Source organism: Somniosus microcephalus, unplaced genomic scaffold (genome assembly GCF_052327205.1).
Source record: "Somniosus microcephalus isolate GS21.2 unplaced genomic scaffold, FLI_Smic_1.0 unresolved_chr3, whole genome shotgun sequence".
NCBI lineage: Eukaryota > Metazoa > Chordata > Chondrichthyes > Squaliformes > Somniosidae > Somniosus > Somniosus microcephalus.
The window spans coordinates 14,027,817-14,044,270 of NW_028225181.1; the positions used below are offsets into that span (position 1 = coordinate 14,027,817).

At 44.6% G+C, this 16,454-nt stretch overlaps 1 protein-coding gene across 1 annotated transcript; it reads left to right on the forward strand.

Moving 5' to 3' along the window:
• Window positions 1-714: 714 nt before the first annotated feature.
• Window positions 715-12,215, forward strand: LOC147091209 (histone-lysine N-methyltransferase PRDM7-like). Its single transcript, XM_085976480.1, has 6 exons — window positions 715-786; window positions 4,336-4,513; window positions 4,769-4,906; window positions 5,948-6,219; window positions 10,359-10,426; window positions 10,902-12,215. Exons 1-6 carry the CDS (start codon window positions 715-717, stop codon window positions 11,122-11,124), a joined length of 951 nt encoding a protein of 316 aa, XP_085832606.1. The 3' UTR covers window positions 11,125-12,215.
• Window positions 12,216-16,454: the final 4,239 nt, after the last annotated feature.

A 16,454-nucleotide genomic window follows, 5' to 3' on the forward strand; every position in this document is an offset into this window, starting at 1 on the left:
ACAGCCCGCCTCACGCGCCCAGGGAGGCCGAGCGCGCGCCCTTTGAACCAAGGCCCAAAGACAAAGGGCGGGAATAAGACCCCGCGAGGCCTCGTGTTTGCGTCGCAGCGCCAGGCCCGGCCCCGCCCCGCCCCCGGGTGAGCGGGGCGACTGTCCGCCATCTTGCTGAAGGATTTCTCCCCAGCTACAAACCCGGGTTACTCCGGCAACCCGCCGCCATCTTGGTGAAGGAATGTGGGACGTCCCCGCGCTGCCATCTTGGTTCAAAGGGGAGGAGGAGGAGGACTGGGCGGGGAAAGCACATTCTCACTCACTTCACATGTTTTAGGGCAAATGCTGAGGGATTGCAGCTGAACAAAAAATAATCCGGTCAAACATTATTTCTGACCAGCAAAGGAAGAAAAAATATCCTGAAGAAAACCCAGGAGCTGGCAGGGTTACTTTTAGTCAGAAAGAGACTCCGGTCATGTTAGTCTGAGGGAAAGTCAGAAGAAAAGACCGCTTCAGATATTAGTGCCACATAAACTAAACACTGCCGCTGACAGGAAAGCCTTTCACTCACATTGGGCTTCATTTTAGCCCCGTGAGGTGACAGAAAAAAGGAAGAAAAAAGTAAACCCGGGGGCAAAACCATTGAAAAGACTGAGGGATCGAGAAGGGCACAAAAATCCGAGGGAAAAGTTGAGTAAATAAGGTGGCCAACCTCAGGAAGGGATGGGCAAAACTCAGAGTGACAGGGAAGATACCGAAGAGGGCAAGGCCATGTCTGAGAAGAGCAAATCGGAGGTGAGATGAGGGCAGATTTCAAATGGAAACCAGAAAGAAAATGCTGGAGAAATGTATTGTTTGCAACTTGAGATGGGGAAGATTCAGCTGCTCAGTCCCACAAGATACCAATCACATTAATACTGTCAGTAGGGAGTGGCTGAGTTCCCCAGTGTTTAGATTGGATCACTAACATTAGTATTGAGCAGTGAGACCATTTGGCCCATCGAACTTATCCTTCCAGTAGAAACTTAAGATTCCCTTATCACAATATCTAACTGCTTAAATTAATTCATTTTTGTTTTTTGCCTCTACTACCCTCCCCAGGCGACCATTTCAGGTACTGATAATTCCTGCTGTGACCTTCGTTCTGAACTTCTCTTTTACCAGGTTTATCCTAGTCTTGTAGTTACAATTTAACTGAAAGTACTGCTGTGGATTTGTCTTTCCTGTTCCATGTATTACCTTCGGTCTGATCAGAGACTGAGCAAATCTCCCAAAACATGAGTGATCTGATCGAGGTGTTTCAAAAGAAGGTCCACCACCATCTTCTCAAGGCAACTAGGGATGTACATTAAAGATGGTTTTGTCAGCATTGACCACATCCTGTGTAATAATTAAAAAGGGAATTGACAAGATAGATGATTTCCAAAAGTAATTTTGCTGATCGTGAAATCTGTAAGAAAGGGACATAAATTTAAAACTAAGCTATTGAAAAGGTAATCCAGGAAAACATTCTTAAAGCAAAATGTTATGGGAATGTGAAATGCACTACCACAGGAGGCCATTGATGCAGATTTAATTCAGTTATTTAAAAGGTGATAGATTCTTGGGTTGTCAGGATATTAGGTGAATGGTGATGGTGGCAAAACATGAATGGGGTTAAAGGGTTTTATCTAACATACTTAACAACATGTTCAGTGGACTATTCCTGTTCCTGTGTTCCCTGAAGTTACGAGACTGATCTCGACCATGACGTTCAGGTGAGTGTGAATAATGTTGTACTGAGCTGAGAGGAATCGGAGGCATTCACTGGGTGTCCTTAAATCGCTCAAAAACAAGTACCGAAATCCTGCTGTAGGTTATTTGGTTGCAATTGGCTGTGGAATGTGCGTGTGCGCTTAAAGAAAGAGAGGAAGAATAATTTTTAAAAGTGGTGGTGAGTGGATTTTTAGACTATGCCCCCAGTCCTTGAATCCCCAACCAGGAGAAATAGTTTCTCTCTATCTACCCTATCTGTTCCCCTTAATACTTTGAAAACTTTGATCAGATCACCCCTTAACCTTCTAAATTCTAGGGAATACCACCCTAATTTGTGTAATCTCTCCTCGTAACTTACCCCTTGAAGTCTGGGTATCATTCTGGTAAACCTATGCTGTCCTCCTTCCAAGGCCAATATATCCTTCCTAAGATGTGGTGCCCAGAACTGCTCACAGTACTCCAAGTGTGGTCTAACCAGGGTTTTGTATCGCTGCAGCATGACTTCTACCCCCTGTACTCTAGTCCTCTAGATATAAAGGCCAGCATTCCATTAGCCTTTTTCATTATTTTCTGTACCTGTTCATGACATTTTAATGATGTTTGTACCTGGACCCCCAAGTCTCTTTGGACCGCCATTGTTTTTAGCTTTTCATCATTTAGAAAGTATCCTGGTCTATCCTTTTTAGGTCCAAAGAGGATAACCTCTCACTTGCCTACATTGAAATCCATTTGCCACAGTTTTGGCCGTTAACTTAATCTGTATAATGCTGAGTTATACCACAACCGCAGAGGTTACCACTCGCTAAATGTGCAGTTGGTGTGTGACTATGCTCAGCATATCATGATGGTGAATGCCCAGTATCCTGGCAGCAGTCATGATGCTTTTATTCTGCGCCAGTCCGCTACTCCCTCGGTCTTTGAGACACCAAGACAAACCAGTGGGTGGCTACTGGGCGACAAGGGCTATCTCTTGACCACCTGGTTCGTGACTCCACTGCGCAATCCAACCACCCATTTTTGGAGGCTACCGAATTTCGAGCCCTACCTCTCTTTTAGGGATTGTGGGTGGTTTGTGAAGACCAAAGCTGAAGTAGTAAAACTATGCATCTAACCTACTCTCTCATTTTCCTGAATGCACTGATTCATGCTTCCTAAGTCTAGGCTGACTTAATGTGCAGCCCTGATGGCATTTCCTAAATGGCTGTTCTTCATGTGTTAGACTCATCATTGTTGGAGAAGATCTGTCCCTTTTTTGTATACATGCAGAGACCCTTTCCACAACTGATTATTAGTTAGTATTTAGTGGGAATCCTGGCTAATTTTATTCCCTCCCTTGCAAAAGGGTGCTGAGGTAAATTGTAATTAGACTTGGGTGTACAGGGCACAATTTGCAGATGACACAGAACTTGGAAGTATACTGAACAGTAAGGAGGATAGTGATAGACTTCAAGAAGATAGACAGCCTGGTGGAATGGGCGGACACGTGGCAGATGAAATTTAATGCAGAAAAGTGTGAAGTGATACATTTTGGAAGGAAGAACAAGGAGAGGCAATATAATGTAAAGGGTACAATTCTAAAGGGGGTGCATGAACAGAGACCTGGGGGTATATGTACACAAATCGTTGAATGTGGCAGGGCAGGTTGAGAACGTGGTTAAAAAAGCATAAGGGATCCTGGGCTTCATAAATAGAGGCATAGAGAACAAAAGCAAGGAAGTTATGATGAACCTTTATAAAACACTGGTTCGGCCTCAACTGGAGTATTGAGTCCAATTCTGGGCACCGCTCTTTAGGAAGGATGCGAAAGCCTTAGAGAATGGTTCCAGGGATGAAGGACTTCAGTTATGTGGATAGACTGGAGAAGCTGGGGTTGTTCTTCTCATTCCAGAGATGGTTGAGATGAGATTTGATAGAAGAGTTCAAAATCATGAGGGGTTTAAACAGAGTAGATAGAGAGAAACATAGAAGATAGAAACTGTTCCCATTGGCGGAAGGGTCGAGAATCAGAGGACACAGATGTAAGGTGATTGGCAAAAGAACCAAAGGTGACATGAGGAAAACTGTTTTACGCAGCGAGTGGTTAGGATCTGGAATTCACTGCCTGAAAGGGTGGTGGAGGCAGATTCATTGTGGCTTTCAATAGGGAATTGGATAAGTACCTGATGGAAATAAATGTGCAGGGCTATGGGGAAAGGGCAGGGAGTGGGACTAGCTGAAGTGCTCTTGCAGAGAGCCAGCATGGGCTCGACAGGCAGAATCGCCTACCTCTGTGCTGTAACCATTCTATGATTCTATTAAGTTTACCACATTTGCTGAGATCAGCAAACTTAACACAGGAGTACAGTATCAAACATGGGAACTTTCTGATATGTGTGGCTCAGGACTACACTGGGGAGCAACTGTATTTATCCAACGGGTAGTTGGGTAGGTTTGTTTATTAAATATTCGAAAACAACTAATGAACAGGAAAAATAGACAAACACTTTGACTTGTACACAATCTCTTTAGTCATACAGGCAGTCTTGAGGCAGCTATTCTTTAATTCAGAAGCGGTGAGATACAGTTTTACCGTCACATTCTGCATTTCAGAACCAAAAAGCCCCATCACAGATGGCATCCCAATCAGAAGAGGATAAAGCTGAAGTTTCCAGGGGCTTCACTGAGGACAATGCCTCAGCGATGGAAGAGACAGCCCCAGTTAAAAAGATCAAAAGAGAAACGAGCACCTTGCTTTGTGAAAATGAGTCTTGTAGCGAATCCAATAAAGGTATTTGTCCTGGAATAAAGGATTTCAGTAAAGTATTACTATTTTGAACAATTATTTTTTTAATGAGGAAGAGATGCTCCATGTTGATAATGTGACCACTACCGTAGTCATTCAAATCAGATTAACACAGTGTCTTGCATTATTATGTAAATGTCTACAGCATCTTCTGTGTAACCAGAAACAAACCTTACATGCAAGAATATTACAATTAATTGGTTCAATTTTTCTTCATGATCTTTTTGATTTATTTCATAGTTGTCTGTACTGGAAAGATCTTGGGGTCAGCAAATGAAGAAACAACCAAAAAGACTGAAAGCAGAAGATACAGTTTCAGAAATAGAGAGAGAAAAGTTGATACTGAAGAAAGGGAACTTTGTGACGATGATTACCTGTGTATGTGCAAAGTAACCTATCCATTTCCTCAGGGCAGGAATAATTTATTGGGCATTTTGGTGTGATGACACGGGCCTTGGTAGGCCAGGGGATTGGTGGAGCAATGCAGCATGTCAGAGTGGTGGGACAGGAGTGCAGGCCTGTGTTTGCCCACAAACAGGCACCGATTGTTCTTTTTCATTGAGGAAAAACAATCACAAATATGATCCCCAAACTATTGATAATAATTCTGGAATCTTGTAATAAAATAGAATAGGACTTTCAGTAATTATAAACTAATGGCCCCTGATTACAGGGAATAGCAGCTCCTTGTCTAAGATATTGAAGCATCCTATGCCAGCCTGCAGCAGGACCTGGACAAAATCCAGGCTTGGGCTGACAAGCGGCAGCTAGCATTCAAACTTATGAACAGCAAGCAATGACCATCTCCGAAGAATTGACGGTGCAGCCAGAATTAAGTTGGGAGTCAGCATGGTTTGGGAAGGGGTGTGGGGACAAGATGATGGCATAACTGAAAGGGCAAATTTGAGAAGTGACACTGTCCCCAAGAGTGATTTGCCTGATAGTTTAGAGGGACTTTTGTTACTGGATATGCAGGTTGAACTTCATGCAAAGAATGAGGTAGCTATAGGAGGTAATTCAGCCTCCTTGTGCAAAATTCCCTTCCTGCCCACTCCAATCTTATCTGGTGCGGCACAGCCTGGAGATACTGTTGACAGTTTTTGCAATGCTGTTATTAATTGTGGTCAGTACTGCCTTCTTGGAGTAAAGAACCGAACATGTCGCCCAGAACAAGCCCTTGTATACAACAGAGTGGGGGAAGATCTGACTGGCACTGGGTGTAATTTTCATAGAGGGAAGATGCCCCAAGTGTTTTCACCAGCTGATAGATCATGGAAATATCGTGTGTGTGCAGACTGAATTGCAATCAAACAATGAGGCAAATCAATCTCAGTACAGTACTAGCACCTTTTACCTTCATGAACACTGAATAATGAATTGAGATCCTGATCCATCTTTAATTTGTATTTTATGTGTTAGTTTGTGAAGACTGCGAGACATTTTTTATTGAAGAATGCCCTGTGCATAGCCCTGCAGTGTTCCTAAAGGACATGGTGGTGGAATTCGGTCAGCCAGACAGAGCACGTTTAACCCTTCCGGAGGGTCTCAGCATAGCGACTTCAAAAGTTAGAAAAGCTGGTCTTGGTGTATGGAATGAAGGGCAGGTTATTCCCAAAGGCGTTCACTTTGGACCCTATGAAGGAATAGTATCAAATGAAGAAGCAGAGGCTGTCAGTGGGTATTCATGGGCGGTAAGTGACTGCTGTCGTTATCAAGTTCCTTATTTTATAATAAAGTTCAGGACTTATTGGAATTTATTTTCTATAAATTATCCAAGGTTCCCATTCCTGGTTGCTGTTCAGTGAGTCCTACTGGTAAGTAGACAGCGAGTGAAGACAGAATTAGTCTTTGCTGTGAGGCCTCTTGTGTTCACTTAGCCTGTCAACTCATGGAAATGTTCACAAATGAAGAATGGATTACTGGGTGTGTTTATTGTAGGGCTGGGAGCAGCCACGGAACTACCCGAACATGACTCACCACAATCAGGAAGCGAGAAAGCAAACATGCTTCTATCTGACTGGAACCCACCAAACACCACCACAGAGGAAACAATTGCAATTCACCCCACTGAGTCCAAAGGTGTATCAAAGTTCACAGTGCCTTCCCCACAGCTGATAGTGCCAGTGCTGAGAGAAAAATCCTCTCACACCACTGAGGCCATAGCAGACTCCCAACTATTTATAAAAACTCTGCCACCCACCCCGCCCCCAGCTGAGGCAGCATGTTCACACTCTGAAACAAAATCCCTCACTAGAATTCCTCCCCACCCCCCTGCCAGCTGAGGCAATTATTGAACTCCGTGACCGCGAATTCTGAAGTCTCAGCGCTGGCCGGTCAGACTGGTTTTGCTGAGAAATGGTGGCTGCCTTGTTTTCGGTGGGTCCTGCGGTGGCCGCCATTTTGCGAGGTCGGTAGTGCTGCCGTTGCCTGCGCATGCCCCAGATAGTTAGATGAGACAGATCGTCACATCAATGGGCTGGATTTTCTCAATGGAGACAAGTTGGAGGTGGGACTGTTGCTTGTGTCAATGTCCCGTCTCTACCCTCGTCTGACCAACCAGAGGGATTTTCCCCTGATTGACCTTGTTAAGCCCGCCCTGCTGGCTCAGCAGGCCAATTAGCGAGGAAGTCACTGACAGCACGTCTGACGATGATGTGCTCTGTCTGTCAAGACTTGAAAGAAGAATTGTCAGTGTTTGACAGCTCTGTGAGGCTGTCAAACACTGACATTCTCTGTAGTTTGATGAGTGCTTGTGTTCAGGACTCATCAAACCTTTCAATTTGTCGATTTCACATGGCTGTTGGTTCGGAGGATCCAACAGCCAGTCTGTGAAATCGACAAGGAGGATGTCGGGTCTCCCGATCCAGAGAGGATGAAGGCTGTAGGAAGAAAACAAGGTAAGTGACTATTTTTTTACACTTGTCACTCACCTTACATACTTACCACTCCACACTTGCACCCATCACTCACCTCTACATCATATTTCCAGGTACCTCCGACTGCCGAAGACCTCCTCCACGTCACCTCCAACCCGGCGGGGTTCTCCGAGGTCGGGAAGCCTTCAGCTGTGAAGGTAAAATGGCACTAATCCTTTCTTCTGCCTGTTAACAGGCAGTTAAAAGTATTTAATGCCTTTCCCGCCTCCAGGAGACGGGACCCGAAGCAGCACATCTTCCCACCTCCTGGCACTTCTGCTACTTTACAGTGCCATTTGCTTCTCCTCCATTACTCTCCTCCTCCAGAACTTCAGAGTCAGGCTGGGCTGCTGAAAGTGCTTGGGTATCTGAAAGGAGAAATGCACAAGGGTCGGGTTGTGTTGAGGTAGGAGGGAAAGCCAGATATCCATGCATACACCATCAGCAGCGTGCAAGTGAAAAGAGATTGTGGGATGAGGGATAGTGGGCTGAGAGAAGAAGGATTAGGTATAAGCATACCGTCATCATCAGCAATGTTTTTCACTTCCCCGCACTCCACGGACTCTGTCACTGCCCCAACAATTATTGCGAGCACTACTTCCCTCAAGTCCATGAGGTTCTCAATTCTGACTTGCCCTTCTTCTTACTTCTTAGGCAGTCCCTGGGAATCGAGGATGACTTGCTTCCACATTAAACATGAGTTCTCAGGTGACTGATCAGTCCAATGCAGGACCGACAGTCTCTGTCACAGGTGGGGCAGATGGTGGTTGCAGGGGCGGGCAGGTGGGTGGGATGCTTGGGTTGACGTAGACTCCTTGCGTTGCTTGCGCTTGGCTGCCGCTTGCTCCTGGCGAAGAGATTCTAGGTGTTCAGCACCTTCCCGGATGCGTCTCCTCCATTTTGTGTGGTCTTGGGCCAAGGATTCCCAGCTGTCGGTGGGGACATTGCACTTTTTCAAGGAGACTTTGAGGGTGTCCTCGAAGCATTTCCTCTGCCCGCCTGGGGCTCTCTTGCCGCGTCGGAGCTCCGAGTAGAGCGCTTGTTTTGGGAGTCTCGTATCGGGCATGTGGACGATGTGACCTGTCCATTGGAGCTGATCGAGCATGGTCAAAGCTTCGATGCTGGGGATGTTGGCCTAAGCGAGAACACTAACGTTGCTGCGCCTATCCTGCCAATGGATTTGCAGGATCTTGCAGAGGCAGCATTGGTGGTACCTCTCCAGTGATTTAAGGTGCCTGCTGTAAATGGTCCATATCTCTGAGGTATACAGGAGGATGGGTATCACTACTGCTCTGTAGACCATGAGCTTGGTGCCGGGTTTGAGGTCCTGGTCTTCAAACACTCTCTTCCTGAGGCGACCGAAGGCTGCACTGGCACACTGAAGGCGGTGCTGGACTTCGTCATCGCTGTTTGCCCTTGTTGACAGAACTGCCACCCGATGACCCTTCACCCATCTGCTGGTGCTCCCGGAGGTTGTGCGGCAAGTTGGCCTGCAAGAGAAAGGAAGCGTCAGTGAGTGTGGTACAATATGTTTGGGTGATGTGCCTGCCATGGTTGAATAGCTGGAAATTTGTGCAAGGTGTGAGATGTGGGTGTAAGTCTTGCAGCAGTGGTAAGTGTGTGAGGTATGAGTGGTGCTGGCTAGAGATTGTTGGTAGGTGACTGATAGGGGTGTGGTGCATTGAACAGTGTTTGCGATTCATGGCACAGATAGTGGGATATGGTATTTGAAGATGCATTTACTCACCTTGACCAGTCGTGTGAGGTCACTAAACATTTTGCAGCACTGGATCCAGGTTCTGCGGACAACACTCATCATACTGACAGCTTCAGCAGTCTCCACCCACAGCCTTCTTGTGTCCGTGGGCCTCCTGCACCCTGTTGGTAGAGGACCTGAGGATGTCATAGAACCTCCAGGATCAAGGCCTCCAGTGCCACATCAGAAAATCTCCTTGCCCTTTTTCTTGGCTATTGGGCCATGGTTTTCTCCACAATGACAATGAGGTGTTTGTGCAAAAAAGCACTTCCCCTGTATTAGAGCCTTGAACAAACTTTATTGGCCACTAGACTCCACCCAATATTGGCCCCTGAATCAGCACTAAGACAATCAGCAGCACATTTCAGCGCTACGATCATTATAATGAACAGGCAGCATGAATTTTATGTGCTGCCTGCACTACTTTGAACGGGCGTGGGCACATCGTGCTGCCCGCACCTGTTTTTGGGCCTTATCCAATTTCTAGGCCTCTGCCTATTGCATTCTTAGCTTGATTCCCCACTCCTGTTTTTGAGGAATAGAGCCTGTTGGTATTGGGTGACCTTGTAGCTGTTATCATTTTAATCCAATGGCTTTGTACTGAGCCAAGGTCAACTAAGAATGAGCCTACATTCCAGTCCCTTGTACTTTGTTCATCTTCTGATTAATTTAGTCCTGCTGCTCTAATTCAGGTATTATCCTATTAAAGCAGTTCCAGGAGATTCCCAGAGCCTGCTGTCATTGTATTTATGAACAAAGGTGAGTCAGGTGTCACCTCAACCAACTCTCATCATTCCTAGTTTCAGAATGTATTGAACAGTAGTTGCCAAATCCTGGGCGCTCTGACAATACAGTAATTCAGGGACCTTTCCTGACTTTACAAAGCTTCCTGAAACTGTTCAGCACCATTATACTATTTTTCAAGCTCCGATGCTGCATCATTTCAGTCCCAGCCATCGTGTTGAACTGGGCACTCGGATAAAAAGGTATAATCACAGAACACAGGTAAGAGGAAGGTCAATTTTTACTCAAAGACGTGGGAGGCGATGTAATAGAATCTTGCAATACGTGTTAAGCCTTATGACAGTCTAATATAAAGATAAAGTTGCTTTTAAAATTTTTATTATTCCATTCTTTTTATCAAAATACTTTTCTGCAGATCAGCAAATCCAACAGGGATTTTGAATATATTGATGCGAAGGATGAATCTACATCAAATTGGATGAGGTGAGGGAAGACTGATACCGTATTGTGAGGATCACAAGATAGTAACGGATGAAGAAGATCATTTGTCCCATTTCATTTGATCCATCCAGTACAATATCCCACCCAACAGCCAGTCAGCCTTTCATTCTGGGTGGCTGTGGCTGGGAAAACGAGCCAAATTTTTTAATCAGCTCTAGGCATTATATTCAGTATGAACTCCGGGAAACCCGTATTTCTGAATTGCTGCACCTCCCCCACCCCCCGTCAGACATTCCCTCCTTAGAAATATTGGGGCCATTATCTTTCGTATCTACACTGAAGTGATTGGTCCCCACTGAGTGTCCTCTCCTGACAGTGTGTTTGAAATTGAAATTTGTCCATGGCTGGGGACATGTTCTCATTCTAACTCGCTATACTAATGTGCTTTACATTCTGTATTCATTTTACAATTTTAACTTATTTTTGGCCACTTAAATATTTGTATGTTATGTTCCAGGTTTGTTAACTGTGCCAGAAAGGAGGAGGAGCAGAACCTTGTAGCCATTCAGCACTGCGGCAAAATTTATTACAGGACTTGCAAGCCTGTTCCTCCTCGGTGCGAGCTGCTGGTCTGGTATGGTGATGAATATGCCAAGGAACTCGGTATCAAATGGACCACAATGTTGGTGGCAAAACAAGAACCAAAATGTAAGGATTCTGATCAAAATAGGGAACTGTAGCCAAAGTATCATTTGTTTTCTGTTATACTCTCAAAGGTGTTTGATAAAGTGCGACGTAATAGACTTGTCAGCAAAATTGAAGCCCATGTGATCAAAGGGGGAATGTTAGCGTTGATTCAAAATTGGCCATGAGACAGAAAGCAAAGAGTGGTGCTGAATTTTTGTTTGAGACTAGAGGGAAGTATACAGTGGTATCCCCCAGGGGTCAGTATTAGGACCCCTGCTCTTTCTGATACATATTTATGATCTGGACTTTGACAATTGGGGGCATAATTTCAATGTTTGCAGATGACACAAAGCTTGTTCACAAATGAAGAATGGATTACTGGGTGTGTTTATCGTAGGGCTGGGTGCAGCCACGGAACTACCCGAACATGACTCACCACAATCAGGAAGCGAGAAAGCAAACATGCTTCTATCTGACTGGAACCCACCAAACACCACCACAGAGGAAACAATTGCAATTCACCCCACTGAGACCAAAGGTGTATCAAAGTTCACAGCACCTTCCCCACAGCTGATAGTGTCAGTGCTGAGAGAAAAATCCTCTCACACCACTGAGGCCATAGTAGTAAACAGTGAAAAGGATAGTAGAAGTTTTCAGGAAGATGTAGATAGACTAATGAAATAGGAAGTTACATGGCAGATGAAATTTAATGCAGAACAGTGTGAAGTGATGCATTTTGAAAGGAAAACTGAGGAGAGGCAACATAAATTAAATGATAACATTTTAAAGTGGGTGCAGGAACAGACACCTTGGGATTCACATACTCAAATGTTTGACGGTGGCAGGGCATATTGTTAAGGCTATTAATAATCATTTGGGACCCTAGGCTTTATCAATAGAGGCATGGAGTACCAACGCAAGGAAATTATGGTAAACCTTTATAAATCACTGTTTAGGCCTCAGCTAGAGTATTGTGTCCAAATCTGTGTGAATCATACCAGGGATGGGAGACTTCAGTTATCTCATAGTAAAGGATCCTCTGGGAAAGAGTGATCATAATATGTTAGAATATCACATTGGGCTTGAGAGCGAAATACTTATGTCTGAACTAGTGTCTTAAACTTAAATAAAGCCAATTATTTAGGTATGAGTGGTGTATTGGCTATGGTAGATTGGAAAATTAGATTAGAAGATATGATGGTAGATAAACAGTGGCAAACATTTAAAAACATATTCCATTATTCTCAGTGAATATACATTCCTTTGAGAATTAAAAACTCCTGTTGAAAATTGATCCATCCTTGGCTAACTGAAGAAGTTAAGGATAGTATTGGATTAAAAGAGGCTTATAATGTTACAAAGAATAGTAATAAGCTTTAGAGACCATCAAAGAATGACCAAAACATTGATAAAAAGGGACAAAATAGAATAGGAGAGTAAAGTATCAAGAAATATAAGAACAGATTGTAAGAGTATCTACAAGTATGTAGAACGGAAGAGAGTAGCAAAAGTAAGCATTGATCCCTTAGAAGCTGAGACAGGAGAAATTATAATGGGGAATAAGGAAATGGCAGAGACCTTAAACAAATATTTTGTATCTGTTTTCACAGGAGAAGACAAAAAACATACCAAAAGTAGTGGGGCACCAAGGGGCAAATGAAAGGAAGGGAAATGATTAAGAACAGTAGAGAAAAAGTACTTGAGAAAATAATGGGACTAAAAGCCACCACATCCCCTGGACCCCTACATCCTCGGGTTCTACAAGAGATAACTGCAGAGATAGTGGGTGCATTGGTTGTGATTTTCCAAAATTCCCCAGATTCTAGAACAGTCCCAGCGGATTGGAAGGTAGCAAATGTAACACCGCTATTCAAGAAAGGAGGGAGAGAGAAAACATAGAACTACCGTCCAATTAGCTTGACATCAATTGTCGAGAAAATGCTGGAATCCATTATTAAGGAAGTGGTAACAGGGCATTTAGAAAATCGTAATATCATTAGGCAGAGTCAACATGGTTTTATGAAAGAGAAATTGTGTTTAACAAATTTATTAGAGTATTTTGAGGATGTAACTCGCAGGGTAGATAGTAAATTTGGATTTCCAAAAGGCATTCGATAAGGTGCCACATAAAAGGTTGTTATGCAAGATAAGGGTTAAACATAGAAGATAGGAGCAGGAGTAGGCCATTCGGCCCCTCGAGGCTACTTCGCCATTCAATGCGATCATGGCTGATCATCCAAGTTCAGTACCCGGTCCCTGCTTTCTCCCCACCCCCCTTGATCCCTTTAGCCTTAAGAAATATATCCAACTCCTTCTTGAATATATTTAATGAATTGGCCTCTACTGCCTTCTGTGGTAGAGAATTCCACAGGTTCACCACTCTCTGGGTGAAGAAATTCCTCCTCATTTCATCCTAATAGGCCTACCCCTTATCCTTAGACTGTGACCCCTGGTTCTGGACTCCCCGAACACCGGGAACATCCTCCCTGCATCTAGTCTGTCCAGTCCTGCCAGAATTTTATAAGTTTCAATGAGATCCCCCCTCATTCTTCTAAACTCCAGCGAGTACAAGCCCAGTCGACCCAATCTCTCCTCATACGTCATTCCTGCCATCCCAGGTATCAGCCTGGTGAATCTTTGCTGCACTCCCTCCATGGCAAGAACATCCTTCCTCAGATAAGGCGACCAAAACGGCACACAATACTCAAGGTGTGGCCTCACCAAGGCCCTGTACAACTGTAGCAAGACATCTTTGTTCCTGTACTCAAACCCTCTCGCTATGAAGGCCAACATACCATTTGCCTTCTTAACCGCCTGCTGCACCTGCATGCTTACCTTCAGCGACTGGTGCACAAGGACACCCAGGTCTCGTTGCACTTCCCCTTCTCCCAATCTATTGCCATTCAGATAATAATCTGCCTTCCTGTTTTTGACACCAAAGTGGATAACCTCACATTTATCCACGTTATATTGCATCTGCCATGCTTCTGCCCAATCACCCAACCTGTCCAAATCATCCTGTAGTTTCTCGGCATCCTCCTCACAGCACACACGCCCACCCAGCTTTGTGTCATCTGCAAACTTGGAGATATTACATCTCATTCCCTTGTCTAGATCATTAATATATATTGTGCATAGCTGGGGTCCCAGGACCGATCCCTGCCGTACCCCACTAGTCACTGCCTGCCACTTGGAAAAAGACCCGTTTATTCCAACTCTTTGCTTTCTATCTGCCAACCAGTTCTCTATCCAAGTTCATGCGGTTGAGGGTAATTTATCAGCATGGATAGAGGATTGTTTGACGGACAGAAAAGAGAGAGTAGGGATAAACTCATCATTTTCGGGTTGGCGGGCTGTAACTAGTGGGGTGCCCCAAGGATCAGTACTTGGGCCTCAGTTATTCACAATTTATATTAATAACTTAGATGAAGGGACCGAGTGTAATGTATCCAGGTTTGCTGACGTTACAAAACTAGGTGGGAAAGTGAGCTGTGAGGAGGGCACAAAGAGCCTGTAAAGGGGTATAGACAGGTTAAGTGAGTGGGCAATAAGGTGGCAGATGGAGTATAATGTGAGGAAATCTGAGGTTATTCAGTTTGGTAGGAAGAATAGAAAAACAGAATATATTTTAAATGGTGAGAAACTATTAAATGTTGGTGTTCAGAAAGATTTAGGTGTCCTCATACAGGAAGCACAGAGTTAGCAAGCAGGTACAGCAAGACATTAGGATGGCAAATGGCAAGACGGTCTTTATTGCAAGGGGGCTGTAGGACAAGATTAAGGAAGTCTCGCTACAATTGTGCAGGGCTTTGGTGAGACCACACCTGGAGTACTGTGCACAGTTTTGGTCACCTTATCTGAGGAAGGATATACTTGCCTTAGAGGCGGTGCAACAAAGGTTCACTGGATTGATTCCTGGGATGAGCGGGTTATCCTATGAGGAGAGATTGAGTAGATTGAGCCCATACACTGGAGTTTAGAAGAATGAGGGGTGATCGCATTGAAACATATAAGATTCTGAGGGCGATTGTAGGGTAGACTGAGAGGCTGCTTCCCCTGGCTGGACAGTCGAGAACTAGGGGGCATAGTCTCAGCATAAGGGGTTGGCCATTTAAGACTGAGATGAGGAGGAATTTCTTCACTCAGGGAGTTGTGAACCTTTAGAATTCTCTGCCCCAAAGGGCTATGGATGCTGAGTCATTGAGTATATTCAATGCTGAGATAGATAGACTTTTGGAATCTAGGGGAATCAAGGGATATGGAGATCGGGCGGGAAAGTGGAGTTGAGGTTGAAGATCAGTCATGATCTTATTGAATGGTGGAGAAGGCTCGAGGGGCCGTATGGCCGACTCCTGCTCCTAATTCTTATTGTTCTTATATAATATAACATAAAAACAGAAAATGCTGGCAATACTCAGCAGGTCAGACAGCATGTGTGGAGCGAGAAACAGAGTTAACGTTTCAGGTCGATGACCCTTCGTCAGAACTCTTATGATCTTATGTTATGTATAGAGACGAAAGAAGCTGGGGTTGTTCTCCTTAGAGCAGAGCAGGTTAAGGGCATTTTTAATAGAGGTGTTCAAAATGATGTGGGGTTTTGATAAGAGTAGATAGAGAGAAACTGTTTCCACTGGCAGGAGGGTCAGTAACCAGAGGCCAAAGATAAAAAGTCAGGGCAGATGAGGTAAAATCTTTTGACGCAGCGAGTTGTTATGATCTGCAACGGACTGCCTGAAAGGGTGCTGGCAGCAGCTTCAATAATAACTTTCAGAAGAGAATTGGACATATACTTGAAAAGGAAAACATTGCAGGCTATGGGGAAAGAGCAGGGAAGTGGTACTAATCGGATAACTCTGCAAAGAGCCAGCACAGACATGATGGCCCAAATGGCCTCCTGCTGTGCAGTATGGTTCTATGATAATTGACTGCCTTGTGACTTTTATGTTCTAACAGAGGATAGAGAGTAGATGGAAGCTTGAGGTGCAACTAAGTTTTGTATCTGCTTTAACGGTTCCCAGTTTCCCTACCTGGACAGTGGGTGAGGTGGGATAGTTGCCCTCAGTACTCTTGGACTGGGAAGGGATGAATTCAGCAAGTGTCTCCCCTCCTGATCCCGATCCAGTGACTCTTTGGTGTGTCAATGATCCTCAGTTGGTCTCACTGTTGTCTCTCAGACAATGGTTGTTATCCACAGTAGAATAGGCTCTGAGGTCAGGAACTGCCCCCTTAAAAATCATCGTCCTACTTTCCAGCTGAAGAAAGAATTGCTCTCATATCGAGCGTTGGATGTACTCGGGATGGCCCAAAGTCCTTTACATCATTGAGTCACTTTGAGAAGAGCGATCGCTGTCGTTCTGTTCGCAAATTCAGCAGCACAGGTTCC